Raw genomic sequence first — 23,112 nt, 5'->3', positions numbered from 1 at the left:
TATACTACGCTGACAATGGCATGCTAAAGTTGTATTAAAAAATAACAAACCATTATACGGTAAATAAATATACATTACTATTAAACACAATATTTTGGTCTTATAAACTTAATACTTTATGACAAACATATCAGTATCTAAGCTTTGGTTCTAATGTAAACACACCTAGTATTTTTAGGTTCGGCTTCATCATAATATATTATATAAGTTTCACAACCATAATATAAGTTTTACAACCATATAACTCTGCCTATACATTTAGACTAATTTTCTCTTTAAAAAACTATGATAACACAACGTACACATGTAAAATCGAATAATTCTATATATTCAGTAGTCTATTAACCCGAGTCTTTGTGCTATACGAGAGCCTTGTGTCGTCCACGCATTTTTATCCAGACAGTGCCGTTGGCTATTTCGTCGCCGCAATTACGAAACGAAATTTCAGCCAGTTTGTGCTACCGATATACTTTGGTTTACGATAATTTGTTCTATATAATATAAACTACTGCCACCTTAAATTTTAAACACTGAGACAGCATACACAGTTCTCCTCACTAAAAAGAGACGACTGCCAGACCACAAACTTTACGGTTAGGTCGCGAACTGTCATGCTTTGTGAACTTGCGGGCATTTACCGTTTTTGAAAAAGTCTTTTCGACATAATTAATTATCCTGGTCGATTTTACAGCAACTTGATAATAAATCGATATTTTGATAAATTTTGAAATATATTTATAAAATTATGTCACGAAGAAGGTGGATTCATTTATTATCGAAACAACAAGAAAACTTAAATATATGTCCGGCGCCGTGGTATAGTGGTTAGCGCGCCTGCCTGTAACCCAGAGGTAACGAATTCAAGGCTCGACGCTGCTACCGTTGTGGGCGTATGTGTCCTTGGGCAAGGCACTTATGTACAATTGCTCCAACCCAGTGGTCACTAATGGGTTGTCTAAATTATCAGCCATACATAAAAAAAAAATCCAAAAAAAATCACCCACAAAGTAACATATATTGTAACTCGTAAGCTGGCACGAGGTGTTAAACCCGTGTGATGACGACTGTCGTTTTCCGGCCACGCGAGGATAAAGTAAGTCATTCATATATTTTGTTGGATTATATCGAGAATTCATAATTGACGGTCAAAGTAATAAAAATTCAACTAAATTTAGACTGGATAAGTTACAATGCAGTTCGCATGAAATGTGAGGCAATGATACAAAGAGAAACGAAGATAATGTGTGTGTCCTAAGGTTAGTGCCTTAGTACCGCGTTTATAATAGTAGCCTATACAGAAGACCAAAAAATAGCCCCAACGCGGCAACTGCATGACATTGCAAAACAATACAAAACAACCATACATCGTGTTAATTTTTCATGTTACGGACCAGAACGTGAAACATAAGCTTCACCATAGCGCAACTCGCCTAATCAGGCAATATTTTATATTTATTTTTGAACCAATCGACGGATATAAACGATTCCCCACTCGCCTAACCCTTATAACAGTTATAACTACATAAGTGGCACTCTGGTAGAGGTTGTTTTGGATACGTTACATAAACATGACGCCAAGCATCATTAAGTCTTAATTAATTCGTTCTGTAATTAAATGTATTGTCATACACAACAACGCAATTATACAGCGTAAGGTAAAAAGATTCTATTGTAGTTTAGTCTGCAGAAGTATATATTTATACCATGTTTATAACCTTTTTTATTTTGGAATAAAAGATTTCGCATGTTTTCAATTTCTTATATCGTCCAGTTTTTTTTAAGTATCGTTGTTAATTGCTAGAAACGCGATTAGGAAATATGGGATATTATTTGCCATCGTTATCCATCTTACCCCACCCTACTATTATGGAGATAATATTTATTTAAAAAAATCCTAAACTCCGTGATGTATTTGCCAGAACTGTTAATTGTTGCTGCTCGGTTTAGATTCCTAATAGTGACGTCACAATGAAGTCTTCACTTCCGGTAGAAACGTCGGAGGAAACGAAGATCGAGAACGTTCGAAAAAATATTAAGGATTTGTTAAGAAAGTCGTGTTTTCCCCCGCATAACAAGGAAAATCAACGAAACGGGGTTTACGGAAGAAAACCAAACAATTTAAAATCAGAACAATACCGGTTGCCAGCGAGTAAGACGAAAATCAATCCATTGGAGCATCATGTAACTGAGAGACTAAGTTTGGAGCATAATCTGGGTTTTAAACTTCCCCAAATAAATTCACCACCGAAAGACTCGCGCCGGGCAAGCGTGAATTTTGGAAATTTATTTTCAAATTCAAAAGTTGAGTTAGAGCTGAGAAAATGTAAAGAGCTGAAACGAGTGAACCGAAGATTCGGTAGAGTTTAAATTCCTGGACTATATTTTGCCCACATTTTTCTTGTTGTGTGTCTTTGCGTATACTTCTCTTTCAATTACATCGCATTCTGTTTTAATTAAAAAACTCAATGCAAGTTATTTTATACAGTGTGCCGTGGGTTTAGAAGCCGCAGCACGCTTTTATTTTACAGTTTACTTTTCGTTTTTTACTTAATCCTGCAACGTGTTTTTAGTTCAATAAAATTTACCCGCCAGGTAGCGCTGCTGAATTCTAAATTGATTATAAGAATTTTGGGGAAAAAATGAAACAAAATGGCTATGTTGGTGCATTTAAAAATTCAGACATAGCTTATCAACAGCGCGTACGAAGGAACGCCGTGGGATACGAAAGGCGAAGTCGGATTAAAACTAAGTGCTTACTGTCAGTATATAGCTTATCACGTGAAATATACCGTCGTATTGATTCTACATATCCTATAATGGGAAGCATTACGTTTGATGGTGACGTAGGCATTACGTCATCAACCTCTACGTCATTGGATCTAACTCGAAGGCGACAACGGTTGGTTCGGCTGAGGGAGCAGTCGTTACGAGGTAAGAAGATTTTCGCTGTGTTAATTAAGTGTATAATGGGGTGGGGGATGATGGGGCAACTTTGCATAATGTGGGGTAAAACGAATAACACTAAGAAGTTTCCAAAATTTTGAGATGCTACGTGGCCGAAAAAAAATCAAATCCAACAAATTATATTCTGCAAACGAAATATATCGATTTAAATGGCAATCAGTTCTTTTATAATAATTTTATTCGAATATTTTTAGGCGAAATATATATATATCTTAGAAAATACAATTAGTCCGACTTGATTTTGTAGGTTACGTATTTCGTAGCACTTTTTCCTAACTGTTATTTCTTTTGATTCGTCCAGCTTCATGAGCATTAGAACAGCAGAGCCAGATTACCGGAATTTGTGAAATTTTTTTTCTTATAAAACAGAATCTTCACGATTATTCATGGAAAGCCATGGACAAAATTTAAACTCCCTTCGCTCTATGACGTTGGATGGGTCACAATCGCCCCCGTTACGTCATAATGGTTTCCAAGGAGTATCGAAACGAAGAGAAGCAAACGCGAGGGAACGACTTAGGGTTCGAAACCTTAACTCTGGATTCGCAAAATTGAGACGGATTTTACCAACAGTAAGTAAGCAAATAATTGACAAAAATTTAGCGTCAAAAGTATTTTCTTAGATTGTGTAAATAAAACTTTTTTTTAAATATCTGGACATTTAAAAAATATTTTTGTGCATATAGATACACAAATGTTAAGGGAAAAACTTAATTTTGCAACGCGAAAAAAATAGTTTTTCCATTTTTACAGAATGTAGTCATTTCGTGGTACACGAATTATTTCTATATTTAATTTATCCATTAACGAATCGTGTTCCCCCCATATATACGCCCTACTATGGCCTATACTAAAATATCGTCAAAAATGTCATGTTTGTTCGTATGTAGTTTGTTTTTTTTTTCGACAAGTTTATATAGAAATCCTACCCTAGGTTCCACCGAATCGTAAACCAAGCAAAGTCGACACTTTACAAGGAGCCATAGATTATATTCACCAATTAGAACAGCTGCTCGAAGCGACGGGAGGAATACCAGACATCGGGGTTTGTTCTGCGGGAAATAACCACCCACATTCCCGCCAGTCAGTCACCGAAAGCCCCTTCTTCCCTGTCACTGACCTCAACCCTGCTATTTCGTCACGCTTATCGCAACGGCGGAAACGGTGAGATGCCATTTTAAGTTTAATATTGCAAATTTGTGTATTTAAGCATAAAATATTTGCACATTTCTGCAGGTAAACGATTTTGTATACTATATGCAGTAATTACCGGGCGAAAAATGCCACAGGCGAAGTGTTCGTTCAGCTTGAAAAGGAAAATAAACTGTTTTAGCCAACAGTATTGAGTAACGTGTAAAAAAAACGCGTAATAAAATAACGCCATTTATTTGAAGGTTTGCGTTAAACACAGAGGAAGACGCCACAATGACCGAAGAAAAATTATCTGAAACGGTAAGAATTTACTTTTTACTGATTTCTAGGTGCATTGCATATAGGTTTGTGATCAGCGGTATTTATTGTTGTATATTGCCGGTAAGGTTTTTTAAGGTATTGTACTTTTGGGTAAGACAGGACACCTTTAGGATATAATGATCTAAATATCCCTATCTTGTTTTAAACAATTAATAACGGTCTTCGAGATTCGTAAGGATACAGTTTTATAATACTTTGTTTACTTTCCCGCGCTTTACTTAGTTTGTGATATATTTTAGTCTAAGATATAGCATTTTACCAACTGTACTAATTTTGCTGTCACACTTTTATCAATTTTAGGCTGCGGAAAACGTTTCTCTACACCGGTACTTCCCCTACGTACACGAGCCTGCACCGAACTGTAAGGAAAATCGAGATTATGCGGAACAAACAGGTGTGTTTCATTTTTATATTACATTCAATATTCTGTGTCGGAAACAAAGGATATTTTCTATTGTTTCAATGTGTAAAATTAAAGTAAATATTTATTCCATTAAAAAACGCAAACTTTCTTACCCATATATTTAATGTTAATATGGGATACCTTTAGCACATAATATCCCATATTTCCCATAAAATTGCCAGCGTTCCTTTAACGTCGTAAAAATACGATTTTATATTTTTGTAAGTACATTTTATTTACTATACCAAATGGGACGAGAAAATCGAATAAAATCATGTTCCATTTTACCCTAAACCAATAGAAATAATAAAAAAACAATGCGTCAGTTACTATTTTCTGTGATTGATTACAATGACGTACTGTGACGTCATAGCGACGGATTGTCTATTGGAGGTCGAAATTCTCGATAGAACCCGAGCACATTTTTTCAGAAAATCTAAACTGAAAATCCGAAACGAGATGATCTCTGTTAAAAATCTTTGTGAGCTCCGGCGGCGACGATGCCAGTGAGATGGTCACCTTTGAGGAAATACGTCCTTGCGGGTGCCTGTGGATTTTTCGGGGACAATAGACCATGGGGTCGGGTGGCTAGGATGGGATACAGTTCCATCTCAGGATTTATTGAAAAACTCGTCCGCCGTTCCAAGCGCTATGCACGTTACTCGAGCCATGACGCTGAGACTGAAGGGGTTCGTGGCTCGTTGGTGGGGGTATGGGAAACGTGGGGTGGAATTTTAAGTTAAACCGTGTCTAGCTTATGTACAATAGTATGGCTTGCGTGTAATGCATGGAGTCGAGTAGGAAAGGGTTCGCACGCTATAAGTTCAAAGAAGTCGAATTTGCAAGTTTAATTCGCGTTTGCAAACAGGCTTGCGAGTACATTAACTGCTAAAGCATATATATATCTACATTACCACCAAATTTTTGACGCTATTCATGTAAAAATTTTCAGCTATACATTTAAACAAAATAAAAAAAATACTACTAAAAATAATAACTTACACAGTAACATACGTGGTAACTCGTAAGCGAGCAGGAGGTGTATGAAACAGAACCCGTGTTACTATACGATTGTCGCTGCCCTGCTGCCACGCGAAGATGAACAAGTTACATTCATTTAAAACTATATAAGCAACCAGTTAACTTGCAATAAATTTAAGTAAAATAAACTAAAACGGATAAGACTCACGTATAATCGAAGGTGCGCATTTCCATAAAAGCGTTCATTAACAATAGTTATTATACGAAAACTATATCCGATCCTATCTGAAGCGGTTTAGCAGCAAGAAACAGAAAGCGTTCACGCTACTGCAATTAGGCTGGCGGCGCAAAAGTAGAGGAAATTAGCGTGGTTGTATGAGCGTGGTTGTATGATTATGAAACGTTTTAGCAACCAAGTACACATGCACGTTTGTGTTGGTGTAAATGGGCTAATCCTGGTCTAAATCCCACAACCCATGGCATGACATGCTGCGGGACCTTACCCACATAGAATAGAATATAAACAATTATATATATATTAAACGTCGAGGAATGAACACAAAACGAATACATATTGAGTGAAACGCATTTATTTTGTGTTCTAAACTGATACAGATATGTTTTGTACGTAAGCGTGTTTTTATATTGTTTGTTTTAAAAGGCGAGTCATCAGTATGATGCCCAAACATAAAAATTTTGCGTTTCTCCTAATATATAGCAGTGTGTATTCAGTAAAACACACCACTTTTAATAACTTGTCCAATGGAAAAAAGTATTCTCTGGTAAAAGTTGAGTAGATAACATTATACGGATAAGGCCAAAATCTCTAAAAATACCAAAATGCCTGAAATTTGAAGTTTGAAATCAGACCCTGAGATCGAAGCCAGTTAACGTAAGCAATCGGTGTGAAAAGTGTGCGTCATGACTTTCCCGTGTTGATTGTGACGTCACAGTGGTGACGGTTGCTTGAAATTAAACTACGTGTAACGGTGCGAGACACTGTTTGCCGACATTTTGCTCGCATTGATGTGACAGAGCCTATGCAGAGCTGTGGGTGGAAATTTCACACGAAAATAAACGAAACACTAACTACTTACCGTTACCATATTTGATTTCCAGTTCTAAAATAGGATTGAATATTTACATGTGCGGATTCGTAATATATAGTAGAATGGGGGAAAATGGGACACTTTTTCCACTCTATTTTCTCGTACATTTTGGTAGTAAACAAAGGACATTCAAAGAATTATAAAACCTTGTCCTCGCGACTTTAATAGACCATTGTTAATTGTTTAAAACACGACCAGGACATTTATATATATTTTGTGTTAAAGGTGTCCCATCTTTCCCCACCCCACTATGGTAGGCTGGGGCAAGATGAAACATAAGTTTTTTTTATTTGATTGACACTTTGTTGCAGGTGTTAACACTGAATAAAAATGAATAATTTTTTACATATATATTAATTTTGGGTGGGATGGTCTATGTATATTTACATTTTCTTTAACATCCCATTTGGTAGAAACAAAAATATTTAAAATTATATAACCGTAGTACAACGACTGTAAAAGAGCATTGTTAATTATACGCGATTATCGGATAATGTTGAATGAATAAACGAATGAAATTTATTTCTTCCTTTCGGTCACTATAACGACGAGCAAGAGATTTAACAAAAGCGAAAAGACGGGTAGTAACGGTAAAACAACAGTTGTTAAACACGCCTACTGATAAAAAAGAAATATATAATGTCGTAACGGTTTTCATCTATCCCCGACGTACTGTATAACATCAATTTTTATTTCTTTACAGCTGAAAGTGCAAACGTCACCAACAGAGAATTCTACCATTCTGAAAGTACAGCCGAACCTAGCGTGTACTTTCCTACCTCGCTACCAAGTTGGGAATTTTCTCCTCTTTACAAATATTCCTCCAACGATCCTTTGCCGCTATGTGGCGGTATTGAGACTACGACTCAACCAAACCCAATAACAGTTTAAATAACATAACATGTTGTTTCGTTTACCTCTTCGAAAACGATGGAAAAGATCATGTTCATTAAATAACCAAAAAAAGGGTATCAACAAAAAAAAGGTATTTTTAGTGATCAAAAATCAAGAGCAACACACCCTTTTTATTAGACTCTATACGTAAATTGCACCAAATGCCCACGAGTAACCAACACGTAACTCTATGCTGTATTTTCTTTGCTGGTTGATATGTTGAGCCATACATAAACGGCGTTTGGTGACTTTCTTTCCTACGCACATGTTTATTATAATACGCCTTGGTGTAATTGTCCAACTCTCTGGCATTAACCCAATGGCCCTGTAAGCCCGCATGTATAGGACATACTCCGATAAAACGGCAAGAGAGGTCGTCGATATTCAAAGTTTGTATCGACTTTACTATCTTTGGAAAGTTTCCGATCCCGTATTGATTTAACTGCTACGTTTTCTAAAGCAATGATTTGTTTTAGTTCATAACGTGTTCCTTATACATGCAGTAACCGTATTTAACACAAAACACTTTGCTAAAATTAATCGTCTCTTTTCAAACCAACACAGTTAAAATGGCGGCAGTATAGCAGGAACTCAAACAGAAAGATCAAATTTCGTTCGGTCTCCGGTTTTTACACAGAGGCATCAACCGAAACGTGTCTTCCGCAGCCACTTCATGTTACTCACGTGACTGTTGTAGGTTCATTCATGCGTGACATGTGACGTAATGTAAAAAAAACTCGTAACCTGGTACGAGGTGTATGAAACAAAAACCGTGTTTTTCGACCGTCGTGCACCAATACGGGAGGATAAACAAGTTTCATTTAAAGATAGGAATGCAATTGAATAGAGTAACTTATTTATTCTAGCGTTGCCAGAATATGACAGTAGTTATGACACCGGTGTTCTGTTTTATACACCTCGTGTCCGCAATCCATAGTTAAGGCTGTTACTGAAAACAAGAGAATAGACGCTTTACTATAAATATGACTTTATTGGTCTAGTTATAAATTTCGTTGTGAAATTCGAACGTAAAAAAATTCTCACGTTCCGTAGTACAAAACGAACGTACCGCGATTCGCGAACTAAGCCTCTGTGACGTCACAGAGGCATTGCAATCGAGCAATATCGTGGATGCCGGTTTGAAAATATTCTGACAATCAAGCCCGCTCCGACTGAGAGACGAGTGGTGTATATAAAACAAAGGAAATGGTAAAAAGTGTCGGCGCTGTAGCAGTTGTGTACACGGACAGGAACAGAGAGCAATAACGAGCTGTATATCTGACGGTTCCGCGATCACCTTGTAGTGTATGACGTCATCAACACGTGTGACGTCATCGATGAGTATGACGTCATCAGAATATGCTGGGCTATCTGTCGAGGCCTGCAAGCAACTTGGCCAGCATTGGTGAGCAGTCCATACCACTCATGGCAAGGTGAGAGAAACGAGGTTCGTATAACTGAAGTATGCTGGGATATATGGTTGGTGGATAAACGTTGGTTAGCAAACATAGGAATGGAGTTAACTTATTCTGTATTATGGCCAGCTTTTGAGCAGCTTTAAATAAAACATAGGAGGTTTATTCAACTTTTGGTGCGTAAGCATATTCGAAAGTATGGGTGGTATCTTGGGTGGATTTACAAAACAAGCATAATATTAATATGAATAATGAAGGGAAATGGGCCAATCCTGACCTAAATCCTAGAACACATGGCGTGCCACTCTGCTTTTTTTGTAGGTGGATAACTGCCAATACACATTAGTAGTCACTAGATTGGAGCAATGAAAGCCAATTGTCTTGCACAGAGAAATATACAAATTGTGAAACAAATAAAGTTACAGGAAACAAAACAACCGGCCCATGGCACAGTTGGCCACCATTTCTTGTCATAACGACTGTAGTTTTCCAGCCACACAAGGATAAAAAAGCTACATTCATTGATTCAAACTCACATACCTTCTTCCTTCGCAACAATAGTTGGAAATATTAATGAGAATTAGCACGGCAGTTAATCGAACACTTTTACTGATCGGGTCTTCTTTATCATCCTAAACAAAAGTATTAGCATATTAAACAAGGTAACTTCTATTTAAACAACAGACTAACGGTGTCATTTAGGCAAATATCTCTTTTTATTTTACATTTGGTTGGAATTTGTCTCTTACGTTTTCATAGCACCATAACTTTGAAACATCTACAGTTTTAAACACATCCAGATGCAGGTAAACATAAAAACTACTATTCAAACCACTTTAAACTTCACAATATATATTTTCCTGTATACAAGTTTAAACATTTTTTAAAATGTTTTTTTTTTGTAAATTGTTTTATTTACCGTGTAATCTTCAATAGGCTGCTTGCCGACATTTCGAAACAAAACTAAAAGTGAAGCGTTTGCCGCCATCAGATCTATGCCTTGCTTTCTGTGTCTTGCACTGATGGATTGTTGCTGCTGATTTGGGGGTTGGGGGGGTAATGGTGTTCTGGGTATTTGAGATGGTAGAATATGGTGGGGTGGGGGGTGGTATGGCCTCTGGTTGTCTTGGGGGACTTTTGGTTGGATTTGGTGAGGATTTGGTGCTATAGTAGATTGACTGGTGCTTGGTGGTGTATGTAGATGCATGGTTACTGTTGTGGGTGGAAGTATTCGTGCTGCTTTGATGGTTGGTTCGTCTTGTGTGGTTTGTGGGGGTGGTCGTTTAACTCCAGCACCCTGGGTAAAAGAAATTGAATAAAAATTAAGAAAGAACACACCAGATTTAGACTTATGGTGCCAAAATACGGCGTGTTGACAAAATTTGCGTTTCATTGTGGACGTATAAGTGCCATTCAGCAAGGTAAAAGAATACACTTTGGTTTGATCTGTAGAATCAGCTTTTTATTTCAATTTTATTAACATTTTTGGTGGGTAATGGTCTTTTTACCCTAGTACGTAGTTGACATTTTTTGTACTGATTTTTAGGTGAAAAAAAAGATTGGGACAAAAACGCTTTTTATGACGCCAACAAAGCTAAGTACGGAAATAGTTTTTTATTTCATAATATATCGGCCATAAATCAATATAAAGCACTGATTTACTAAGAAAACATACTGACCTGTTCTGCTGTATTTGAAATGTGTATGTTAGTTGTTGCTATAGTAACTCCTGCATAAGTTTTTGGAATTCCGGAAGAAATTGTTGATTTTGATTCGACCACACTAGTGTTCGGTTCTGTTGTGTGTTTGGTTTCCAAAGTTGCTCCAGATTTTATGTCAGATGAAGGAACATCCTTCTCGTTTTCAGTCGGTATTGTAGAGTCTAACATTGGCTTCTGTGGTGAAAATATACAGATTATGGATTAGAGAATATTTGGTTTACTGTTAGCAACACTAACTCAAATTGTTTTGGTGCAATGCCAGAAAATAGATTGACAAAATTTCATCATGATTTGCCAGAAAATAGACTGATAAAATTTCTTAACAAATTTAATTTTAAAAGTACATGCTTAACATAAGCGTTTGCTGCCATGCTAAGCATAGTCTCTCATATGCTTACAACTTCTGGACTTTGTTTTATTCACATATTGATTATCATTTAGTTAAAATGTTCCAAACTGTACATATTTAATTTCAATTATGTATCACATTTTTTGTAAAAAGATTATTTGGTCATTTAAATAGTTTAAAACAAACTATATGGACAGCTGATATTTACATTTGAAGTGTTTAGTATGCTGGGGATAGGTTTGATGTCTTTCTCTTCCTTGTGTATTTCCTCATCATCCAATATCCCATTCACCATCTCTTTCTTTGCTTCAAGTTTAATATCCTGTGTTTGCGTGTCAGGTATTCCATTTATTGCACTGCTATCTTTGTGTGTGTGGTCCTCGGTGTCGATACCGTTGCACATAGTGGTTTGTGTTGGTGAATTCTCTTCTTTATGGGTCGTCTCCGTTGGTGCTTTGGTTGGTTTCAAATCCACAGATCCTGTAATATTGTCAGATTTCTTAACCTTTATGTCTGTATGATGATTGGATGAGGCTGTTTCAGGGGTTTCCTTGATAGGGGAACTCCCGTCATGTCCGTTTTGTAAATCTGTTGAGTTATTTTGCTTGTTTATGAGAATCGATTGCGATTTAGGGACTTCCCCATGTGAGTTTGTAGCAGGTTTTGAATCATCCACACCGTTAGTGTGAGGTTTATCTGTTTTGGTCTTGACTACAGGCTCTTGTTGCAGTTGGCTGTTTATTCTCACACTCGTTGAAGCTGGGGAAGCAGGGGTATTTGTAGGGGTTGCATGGGTTTTGTTCTTTGACGTATAAGCAGCGGAATTCACATTTTGCTTCGAAAGTACAATAGTTGGATGTATGGGATGGGTCTGTGGGACCATGACTCGTGATACAGCAGCTTCACGGGAGTGAGTGTTTGTGATAGGTGTCATATGATGTGACACACCATGATCGTGGTTGACTTGGGGGTGATGACCGGGTACAGGAAGAGGGGTCTGTCGCTTCTGGATACCAGTTATGTGGTAAAGTGGTTGTCCTTGGTCATCATTGAATAATCTATGGTTATAATAAAGTTAGAAAGTTAAGTTACACAAGTTTTGAAACATCATTTACTCTTAAATGTATCTATGACACCATTAACCTGCTGGTTTAGAGCCTAGATATTTCAGTCCGATTAATAACTTAAACACGATATGTATAATGTCCAACTATTATTAACATGATATGATGTATTAATGAATGGGCGAACTCCTTAACAATTAGGCTAACTCTGAATAAAAAGGTCCAAATAGACGCTACTTGCCATTTTACCCATATAGACTAGCATTTATTAAGACCTCACCCACACAGAATATTTTACCTTGATGCTGTATGAGGGAACACTCGTTGCAAACACCGGCCAAACTCAGCAGCGGGGAGAACTTGACTCTGCGTGTTCATCCCGTACCTGCTGGCCGCTGCTGCATATTCAGCAAATAATTGAACACGCGGCGTGCTACCCTCAGTGTTGGGGCAAGCTTCATACGTTGCCCATGTCCTGGAGTGGATTATTAAATATTTTAAAATTTGGATTGAAATAAAATTTAAAATTAAATGTACTGGTCAAGGGTTATTTTAAATCCGTGTTTTTAGCACGAACACCTGTGTCGCTAGAGGGCATTATGTGACAGTCGAAAAACCAGGGAATTTGTTCAAGTAACTCATTCCTAAAAGATTAAACAGCGTTATTGGACAAAGCTATTTTTTAGTATATTTAATTTTAAACCATAAATTTAACTTTCAAACAATAAATTTACTTTCAAACAATAAAGTTACTACGCTTTAATTTGTTTGTAAGTCAGCAGCTTAGTGTACTTACCATAGTTGTGCGAATGATTCCGGGCTTTTATCGAGCACTATATCTGGTGGTGGGGCGGGCATGTAGTGGTAGACAGGGGGAACTGCATGTTTATCTGTGTGGGTGTACATGGGGCCGGCATCTATAGGTTTAGAGGGGCGGAGAGTGGCAGTTGGGGGTTTTGTGGGGTGAGGGGGGTGTGGGGTTGAGGGCCTGGGTTGTGGGTTAGGGACAATATGACGTTGTAATACAGATGGGGGCATTGGTCGAACCATTGGAGTGTAGTTTGTGGGCACTGTGAAATAAAATGGGAATCAGTAGGTTTTAAATTAGGAAAATTATGTTATATTACATATGTGAAGACTGAGTAAGGCTTGATTTTTTAATGTACGTTTATTATTACCGGTTGAAAACATGAACCAAACCTAGAAAGGCCTGCCCTGGAATTTTCAAAAAAAATTGCGAAGGGTACACCGGGCGAAATCTTTTAGCAAAGTTTGGTAACCGCTGATTTAGAGGTTAGCGTGCAATAGCAGTAAGCTTATCACAGTAGGTGGTATGATCTCACCTCTGTATGCATTATGAGGGTTAGGTGGTCGTTGTACAGGTTGGGGTGGGGGTTGAACAACTCGTCGTGCGATTCGTATTTTCGATAATTGCTCCGATCCAAATGCACGAATATTGATAGTTATTAAGTTGACGATTAAATCTGTAGAAAAGGAGAATTAATGGGAGTTTTAGTACATTGGTGAGTATTAAACTAACTAAGTCTAAAGGGATAATGAAATAGTTCCTTTACCCAAGCATTTATGCTAGAAATCAAATGTTTTGAACTCTTTTTAACTGTGAAAAAATGAGGTGCCATTTTGATTTGTGTATTATTTAAGTGTGCAGTCTGTGTTCAAGTTAAAAAATAGCGGAAATACAAAAGTTTCCAGACTTTTCTATGAGAATGTATCGGTTTCTGGGTGTAAAATGTTTTAATGGTGTTTTTGTGATACTTAACCTCTTGTTTTGGTAGTTAAACTAAACTTGTTGCAGTTGCAAGCAACAGAAATAGTTATACGAATAAATGTCAGCAAAACTTCTAAAATAGTTATTTATATAAAGTCTCATAATGGCATTGCATTATTCAAGTAGAAACTTTTTAAGATAGTTTTTAAATCACCTATGCTGTGCGGAATGAGCATTATCCTTGTGCAAGTTTCCTCGCCAAGTTTCGACAGCTTGTACAGTGCTTCCAGTGCGGCAACAATCAGCTCAATATCAGATAATGGTAAACATAGAATGGCAGCACTGATCACAGCATCAGTGACAGCAACTATCAAGTTCTCCTTGTTGGCTTCACAGCTGCATAAGTTGCCTAGGATCTCAAAACCTGCCGAGTATTGGGTTGTAATAGATGTATTTCGAAGTAAGTTTAAAGCCTACATACTGACGAGGTAATGGAACAAATCTGGTATAAATCTTGAAATTCTTTAAATATATTAAAAAGCAGCTTTTAAAAGGCAGATGTGAAGTAAGCTATAAGCAGTGTCTCATGCAGTGGCTCAGTCAGAAAAAAAAGTAAGAGGGTTTCAATCTTTACATTTTTTTTAATTTATTTTTATATTTTTTTAAGGATCGGGTCACGACCCCCAAAACCTTCGGCTTGGCTGCACCACCAATCTAAAGCCACCCATATAGAATGGCATTAAATCTGCATAAACATTATTAATATGAACTGCAGAGACACCCTGGAATGTTGTCTGTTTAATACAAAACTTAACAAAGGCATTTCCACAGTTGGAAAAAGTTATTATTCAAGCGAATTCACAAACCTCGTATTCTGTCAAACTTATCAGCAGATGAAGTGCATTGGGTCAATGTTTTGTAAGTGCATTGTGCAATGCTGTATCCAAGATCATTTAGATTCATCTGTAGTGAAATAGGGATGGCTTTTTTAATAAATTTGTTAATTATACAATAGAATATCAGGTAAACAGCAGTGAACAATTTATGGTATGTTACAACTGTCAAAGTAAAACTTATTTTTGTGATATTTTAATACTTCCTATTTAAATAAAATCTTCAAAAAATTGAAACTTTGCAATATTGCAGCAAACTAAGGTGTCTTGGTCTAATAATTAAATAATATAGGTGGCATGCAAGGTACTTAAAGTCCAGCTATTCCACAAGAATGAGACATTTATAGCAAAATGGTTATAAGTAATCCACTTACTCTAGACGAGACATTCCCTAAAATATCGAGTCCTGTTTGTTTGAGAGCCGAGTATTCAGAGTGAATACATAGAAATACAAAACGAACTAACTCTCGGCTCTTAGCTAGCAGCACCAAGTTTACTTCTTCAAACGAGAGGTTCAACAACACGAGTGAAATCTGTGGATTATAGTGTATAAAGGTTGGGATATAAATGGGATTTATAGGCGCCAAACTTTGTAAAACACAGGGGAGGCAAAGGAAAATTTGGACACATTCATATCAAATCAAACTCATTGGTTGTGATGTTTACTGATTGACCCCGAACTAATAACCGTGATGTTTAGTCCCTGACTTTGAACCAATAACCCCTAACCAAAAACCTATAACTACCAATCCCTAATACTTTCCACCAGCCTAATATATAACCTACTGGAGAATTCTTTACTAGTGCCTAAATAAGGTTAAAAACCACTGACATAAAACAAGAAATAGTTAAATTTATTCCAATTTCCAGCGAACCTGCAACACACGTTGTCCCTCTCGCTCTTCAATTCCTAACAAACGTTTCGATTGAAATAGAAGCGGCCACTTTGTGGTTGGTTTTATAATTTGTTTTTTCGTCAAGGAATATTCTGTAGAACAAGCAAATTGAATTTTCAATTTTAAAATAAAATATAGTTGGGTGGGGGGAAATATGACACCTTTAGTACATAATATCTAAATATACTAATCGTATTTTAAACAATTCTTTTTGAGTCGTGGAGATATGGTTTTATAATAATTTGAATGTTCTTTGTTGACTACCAAATGGGTCAAGAAAATTAAATGAAAAGGTGTCCCATGTTTCCCCGCCCTACTATAACACAATTTTTGTTTATTACTTTTTTTATAACACTTTTAAAAAGCATGAAGAAATTTAGTTAAAATACCAAAAAATGTGTGTATATGATTTTATTCTAATCTACATACAAATTGGTGGAACCAAACAAGTTTTTGCAAAATATTTTGTTGCAAATTTAAAAACTCGGACCTCACCTTTATTATCAGAGTCATCTTTAACTGCAGATTTTTCATTCAATTTCAATCTTTCCCGATAAGTTGGTAGCATTTCATCCAAGACCTCAATATTATCCACCGTATCAACCCAAAACTGGATCAAACTTTGTCCATTCTTTTCCAGTTCTTTGGCAATGCAGGCGTATGAACCTTCACCTTGTAAGTGTAGAAAACAAGACTTACATATCAACAGGGCTATCGTCATACCATGTATAATATATGGTCTAGATAAAATCTAGCCCACAATGCGGGCAGCAGTTAGACATCCTTAGATAAAGAACTAAAAAAAGAAGTAATTTAGAAACACTCTTAAATCATTTACATATTACAGCAATACACTGCAATAAAACGCAAATATTATGTAGCTTAATATCATATTAGAATAATGATAGAATATGATGTAATTTTTACACCCAACAGCAATAGAGCACACTTTTAATATATAGCAGTATAGGCGCCAAACCTGGGGTGACATGGTGGGCAGGCCAACCCTACAGTTTTTTGCACACATTTACAAGTTTTCCAATAGGTTGAATTAATTTAACAGTGCGCTTTGTCTTACTATCTCTTCCTTTTTCCTACCCTGCTTTATAAAAAGTTTTGCACCTATATATAATATTTATATATAACAAAATACTGAAGAATAAAACGTCACTTACAGTTCGACACAATGCCTGCATGCAACAGTAATGCATTGAGTACTTGCGGACAACGTGGGAGTCGTAATACGTGTCTTGATTCACCAGATAGAAGTGTACATGCGTTGATTGCAAAGTCAATCTCATTAGGAAGACAGGAGATCAGTGACGAGACCAACCGTTCATAATTACAAGGTGAACCATAGCGAGCAGTGATTCGAGTTGAGCTTAAACCGTGGATCTGGCGGTCTTGATCTGTCAAAAAAAACAACTGTAAATTAAAAAAGCCCAAAATTTTTTGTCTTGATCTGTTAAAAAAACACTTTAAACTAAAAGAGCGCAAGAGAGTTATAAAAAAAGATAAACAGCCAAAATTTTAACATTGAATTATCTCATAAAGGCAAAAACAACAGAACATTTCCAGCAGTACATTTGTACGTATTAAGCTAAAAGTTATACACACCACTTATAAATGTAGGATTCCTGGTTCTTTTAATTGAATTATTAAAACGACTTTTCTTGTTTCCTTCATCTTCACCAAAATGGTGAACCTTCTCATATTCTTCAAGGAATCTGAAACAATTTAGGTGTGAGAATAACACAACTACACAAGCAGTTGTATTTACTATTTATATTCCATTCTATATGGGTGAGGTAAAGAGGACCTCGGATTTAGGCCAGAATTGGCCCATTACCCCAACAACAACTTCTAGTCCAAGACTAACTTTATATAAGGATGAATGAATGATTGCCACTTATTTATGTTCACATGGTGGAGAATGCATTCACATGATTTCTCACACATTATATACCCCAAAACCACTTTACATTTTGGGCGCAAGTAAGTTTGGAATATTGCATTTACAAAATATGCTACATTGTGAAAATGAGTTGAGGAGTATTGCAGATGTTTATTTTTAGCTTTATATTTTGTAGGAGTAATGAACAGCTTTAACTGAACAGCCAGACAGGAAAAGGTCTTTCAGAAAGGGGAAATACCCAACATAAGTCAACACCCAAACAGCTTGATAAAATAAAAATGTCTTCAGTTTCTGAGCTTAGTATTATTTAGAAAGAGGCTCCTTTTCTACATGGTAACATTAAACAGATGTTTTTAAAAAGCATGTTTAAACCAATTTGGCTTTTGTATGTGGGTATAAATTGGAGCATTGTACAAAACTTAACAATTGTTTTGTGGGAACTTTTTTCAATGTTTTTTTACAACATTATACAACAGATTTCTAATTATATACCTTTGATAAACTGCCCTTAACCCGTAAGACAATGACGAAGAACACGATGGGAAATTATATTCAGCGAGAAAATCATCCCAAAGCTCTTTCTCAGTTACCTGAAAAACATGAACACATATTTATTTGAAATATATACTTTATGTTGCTCCATTTAATACAAGGCAGGTTATGCTCATGCAAAATTAATGTTACTACAGATCTGACCTTATTATAACCACCAAGCGAAGTAACACGGTTGTATAAGTCATGCAGATCTAACACTTTCCCTGCTAGGCGCGGGTATGGGATCAACACTTTCCTGAATTAAAAATAAAACGATTTATTGCAAACAGAATAGGACTAAAAATACAAATATTTGTGGATTTTTATTCATTTACATAAGTAAGCTATTGTTACTTATTTTGTTATTATATGATCAGCATTTTTCTAAGTTTAAGAAACAATTTATTACAAACACCAAAATAGGACTTCAAAATTATAAAATATAGAGATTTATGGATTTGCTTTCCTTTATCATCATTGTTCAGTAGGCTATTGTGTATTGTTAATTATTTTTTCTAATTTCTTAATAAAATCAGTTGGCTGTTAAGTTCGTGCCCAATTAATTTGCCCCAAACTTCATTCCTAACATGTTTTAACCACTGTCATTTTTCCAATTTTCATTTCTTCTTACTACTTTCAATACAGGTGAAAAAGCAAATTAATGTTACAAAATACTGGTTAAAATTGAAATATTAAAATAGATAAACCACGTCATTTTTAACGAAACACAAAACATACCCTCTGTCTTCCAAATATTGCTTGAGCCCATTCAAAAATGCAAGTTTTTCTCCATCGTTGGAAAAGTTGCTCATGTTTACTTGTTAATACTGCTTACATAGCCTATTAAATCTTTATTATACTATGACATTACCCTGTTGTAGAGCATTATTATAAACATGGAGTTAAAATAAAGAGAAACATATTATCGAAAAAAAATTCATTAAAAACTAAAATAAATATGTGAAGTTTAACTATCTCAGACACACCCCCAATGTATTAAATAACACACGACTGGACCTGAGTTATATGATAAATCATCTATTTACAACACAAAACAAACTAAACATACACCAATGGTTTATTATGATAACACCATATGACTATTGTATGTTAAAATGAAGTTTCCTAATTATAAATAACATTGTAGTAACTTTGAAACTGAATATTGTAAAAGGGAACTAAAATAATGTTATTACTTTATAACGCAAGTGAAGTTACAGAGATATATACGTTACTAAAGAGCTTCTAGTGGGTCTAGCTTAGATTTTAAAATAAACCAAGGCGAGAGGTCTGGCTTGTCGGTAAAATCGTAGAATACGATGCGGTTTGAGAGACTTGACATAAAGCACTGATGCATACGGGCGGCCCTTCCGTGTTTACTGCTCGATTTTACTCGTAGGACTGAAACCCCACGCGCTCTTACTTTCTTTTGTCTATGACTTGCGCGTGGTGCTCACAGTTCGCGGTCGCAAACTGAACGGAAAATCTAGCAATGGCGACCGGTCACGTGATACAGTCAATCCTTCATCTGCATATGACGACATGAGCTGATATCCGTAAGAATTTAAATGCTATGTAAATTATAAGCGAAGAATGTTGCACATTGCGGTAAAACCCGATACCTTTTACTTTCCCGTAGTTTAATATAATATAGGATTGCGTAAAACACGAAACGTTGAATCTTACCACAAACCTTGCTGTAATCAAATGTTTGAGATCATATTCATACTTTTGGATTACTTTAATACTCACTGTGTATGCTAATAAGCTAATACTGATAAAATAAAACGTTTTAACTTAATTTTCGCTTTCGCGGTTAAAAAAGTACCGCCCTTTTAAAATACATTTTTACAGCGCCACCTATTTTAGTTATTATAACAACCGAAATACAAAATACGAAAACCAAGGGTTGGATTCGGTTATCTTTCAATTAAATATTGAAAAATGGCCGAAGATGGACCGCAACACGTTCTTTTGTCAACTGAAGCCGAGATCTTGATCGAAAATCTTGTTAAATTTCCCATAAAAGAAATCGGGAGCCCTCGATGGCAAAAACAACATGAATACTTGGAAAAGATTAATATGCAATCCTTGGTCAGTGCAAGCGCAAATGAGGACGAATTCGTTAAAGAATTGCTCATATCACTCGGTAAAGTACAATTTATAATCGAAGACCTCATTTCTATAGAAGTTTGGAAGCAATTCGTGTTTAGTGTAATTGTAAAAACGAACTTTAAACCGCCCACTACTATTCCTATTTATATGGTGTTATACCACGAAGCAACAGTCGCTAACCTGCTGGAAACTGTGTGTTTTCATAAAGAACCATTGGAGTCTGCAGACGAAACCGTGTTGGATTTGCTTGACTATTGCTACAGGAAGTTGTCCTCTGTAGTTGGGGAAACTGAAGAGGAAGAAGATGAGACTACAGAGTCCTCAAGTACCCTAGATGAACTACAGAAACAGGCGCGGAAGATGAACTTTGAAATTGCAGTCAAAGCTGTTTCAATCTTGAGGTACATAACTGATGCAATTGAAAGCCTACCATTGAGTACAAGTGGCAGGTTAATGAACACACACAACATACCATGCTTGCTTGTGGAGTTGTTGGAGCATCCACCTTGGACAAAACGAAGAGGTGGCAAGCTTATGAAATACATTGATAGCCAATGGCAACAAGTAGTTGGCCCTGATGCATTACAACTCACAAAGATAGAAGGGCAAGTCTGGCTGGCCTTGTACAATGTATTAATGAATCCAATCTGTATTTCTAAGTACAATTTTAGCTCTTTCAACAAGGAGCAGATTTTAAAACTGCGGTCACACATGAATGAAGTCCTGATGGATCAGTTACCAGTGTTAGGACAACTGCAAGCATACCTACAGCAACTATCCATGACTGAACCAGCAGCTCCGAAATCTGATTTAATCTTGGAACAACTACCAGAAGTGAGAGACCAAATAATGAGAGAAAATACCGGGAAATGGAAAGCGATTGCCAAATACCAGATGAAAAATTTCTTCAACCCAAAACCAGAAGAAATACAGCAACAAGCACAGAGGTTGGCGGACACTTATAATTTCGATGTGATTGAATCGCTTATATCAGAACCACCAAAGTGTGCATGCTGTGGGGCTGAAGCAGCCAAGAGATGCTCAAGATGTAAGCAGGAGTGGTATTGTAAACGGGAATGCCAAGTAAAGCAATGGGAAAAGCATAAAAAAGTGTGTGATGTAATGAAAGAGCGTTCTACATAAAGCACATACTGAATTGGTTTTCAAATATATTTTAAATGTTATAGTGATTACATACTGTGAATACAAAATCTGGTTTCTTAGTTATTGTTTTCTGTTTTTTGGTTTTTGTTTCCTCGAGAAAAGTAAACTTTTGACAAAATAAGTGAGATAGGATATGATAGAACATACCATCAGAATGAATAAATGCACAATTCAATAACACACAAATAACAATAGATGGGAATATGTATCATTTAGTAAATATGTCACATATACAAGGCGTGTACCAAATTGCAACTGGGTATATAGCAAGGTTGAGCGTCTTTAATCTGTACCAATTTGCCATTGGGAGTAGCAAGGTATTATTACCTTTTGACATATTTAAATACTTTGTACAAAGTAGTGCAAAGAGTGCATGGAAAATCAGTGGGGTGACACAACAGCACAGATAATACAAATGTACCACGAAACAGGACAAAGCACCTTGAAATAGCAAAAAAAAATTTAGGACAGAGTTGTATGCCAATGAAAATATGCAACCTAAAATACTAGGAAAAATTAGGTTAAATATTTGCAGAAATTACCATTTTAACATTGAATTCAAACAGCGACACAAATATGCAACAAAAATTTAACGCAAGGCAACAATTTGATTATATAAAAAAATTGAAATATGTTTATAACACTCAATTTTGAATATCGTATTCTTATCTGCTTAAAGGAAGTAATCCATTGGTTTCATTCAAATAATTTCATTGAAGAATTTCTTATATTTGTTTAACTTAATGTTTCACCCATCGAAACTCTTGCTTCAATATATTCAATCCTCCTTTCCAAAGCTGTTAGTTTTTCATTTAATGTGGCAAGCCTTGAACGGCAAGATAAATCAAAACCATTTAAAAAGTCAGCAATCTTCTTAATACTGCTAGAAATAACTTCAATATATTCACGGTTTGCCCAGTCCCTTTGTATTTGCCTCTGAACTTCGTCTCCGCGAGCTGCCATGATAGTATTCCAGTATTCCTTTTTTGTTGAAGTTTTTAGGTTTCCATGTGTAGTTTGTGATCTAAAACACACAGTATCTATATAAAAGAAAAGCAGTTTTAAAAATTCGCATCTCGTTACGTTACATTTACACTAAAATATCGGTAACAATTTACAATGCATATTTCCATAAACAATCGTACAAGCTCAATTTTGTAACATTTAATAAAAAAACTTACTAAACTTCTCTATTGACAACAGTTCTTTAACTGAATTTGGGTGGGACTTACCTACCTAAACATTTGTCATACCTCGAACTAATTGTTGTCGAATGTACCGACCGACGTCAACTTCAGTAAATTCGCCACGTTACTCGGACCCCGCCCCCAAAAAATATAGGGGAACAGCAGCGTTTATCACAAACAGAAGGGCATGAATGCTTGTCCTGTGCGAACAGCACTGCAATACTAAGTCAATGTAGCCCACACAATTTATAGTTTACTTCAGAGTCCGTATATAAACATATAAACGGACTCTGGTTTACACTACAT

The 23,112-nt window shown here is 36.1% G+C and overlaps 4 protein-coding genes across 4 annotated transcripts; 2 read left to right on the top strand and 2 right to left on the bottom strand.

Annotated features, from left to right (window-relative positions):
• The first annotated feature begins 2,614 nt into the window (after positions 1 to 2,614).
• LOC778603 lies at positions 2,615 to 8,608 on the top strand. Its single transcript, XM_004225706.3, has 6 exons — positions 2,615 to 2,931; positions 3,334 to 3,536; positions 3,899 to 4,128; positions 4,359 to 4,416; positions 4,738 to 4,831; positions 7,634 to 8,608. Exons 1-6 carry the CDS (start codon positions 2,640 to 2,642, stop codon positions 7,819 to 7,821), a joined length of 1,065 nt encoding a protein of 354 aa, XP_004225754.2. The 5' UTR covers positions 2,615 to 2,639; the 3' UTR covers positions 7,822 to 8,608.
• A 187-nt stretch (positions 8,609 to 8,795) lies between these two features.
• LOC100177114 (AT-rich interactive domain-containing protein 2) lies at positions 8,796 to 19,214 on the bottom strand. Its single transcript, XM_018817625.1, has 18 exons — positions 19,079 to 19,214; positions 18,503 to 18,596; positions 18,299 to 18,396; positions 17,509 to 17,618; positions 17,067 to 17,300; positions 16,387 to 16,563; positions 15,871 to 15,983; positions 15,370 to 15,528; positions 14,969 to 15,065; positions 14,317 to 14,526; positions 13,717 to 13,857; positions 13,170 to 13,443; positions 12,672 to 12,848; positions 11,518 to 12,367; positions 10,919 to 11,134; positions 10,159 to 10,536; positions 9,780 to 9,871; positions 8,796 to 9,291 (listed from the first exon to the last, which is right to left on the bottom strand). Exons 1-18 carry the CDS (start codon positions 19,150 to 19,152, stop codon positions 9,192 to 9,194), a joined length of 3,594 nt encoding a protein of 1,197 aa, XP_018673170.1. The 5' UTR covers positions 19,153 to 19,214; the 3' UTR covers positions 8,796 to 9,191.
• A 1,021-nt stretch (positions 19,215 to 20,235) lies between these two features.
• On the top strand, positions 20,236 to 21,680 carry LOC100177840 (zinc finger MYND domain-containing protein 10). The gene has a single exon (XM_002132141.4). It carries the CDS (start codon positions 20,285 to 20,287, stop codon positions 21,596 to 21,598), a length of 1,314 nt encoding a protein of 437 aa, XP_002132177.1. The 5' UTR covers positions 20,236 to 20,284; the 3' UTR covers positions 21,599 to 21,680.
• LOC100175510 (probable protein BRICK1-A) lies at positions 21,612 to 22,956 on the bottom strand. The gene is made up of 2 exons (XM_002132138.4): positions 22,856 to 22,956; positions 21,612 to 22,643 (listed from the first exon to the last, which is right to left on the bottom strand). The coding sequence occupies exons 1-2, from the start codon at positions 22,861 to 22,863 to the stop codon at positions 22,355 to 22,357; spliced, it is 297 nt and encodes a 98-aa protein (XP_002132174.2). The 5' UTR covers positions 22,864 to 22,956; the 3' UTR covers positions 21,612 to 22,354.
• Positions 22,957 to 23,112: the final 156 nt, after the last annotated feature.

Source organism: Ciona intestinalis, chromosome 2, assembly GCF_000224145.3.
Source record: "Ciona intestinalis chromosome 2, KH, whole genome shotgun sequence".
In the NCBI taxonomy this organism is placed as follows: Eukaryota; Metazoa; Chordata; class Ascidiacea; order Phlebobranchia; family Cionidae; genus Ciona; species Ciona intestinalis.
The sequence above is the reverse complement of the archived record's forward strand: the minus strand, read 5'-3'. Positions and strand labels throughout refer to the sequence as shown.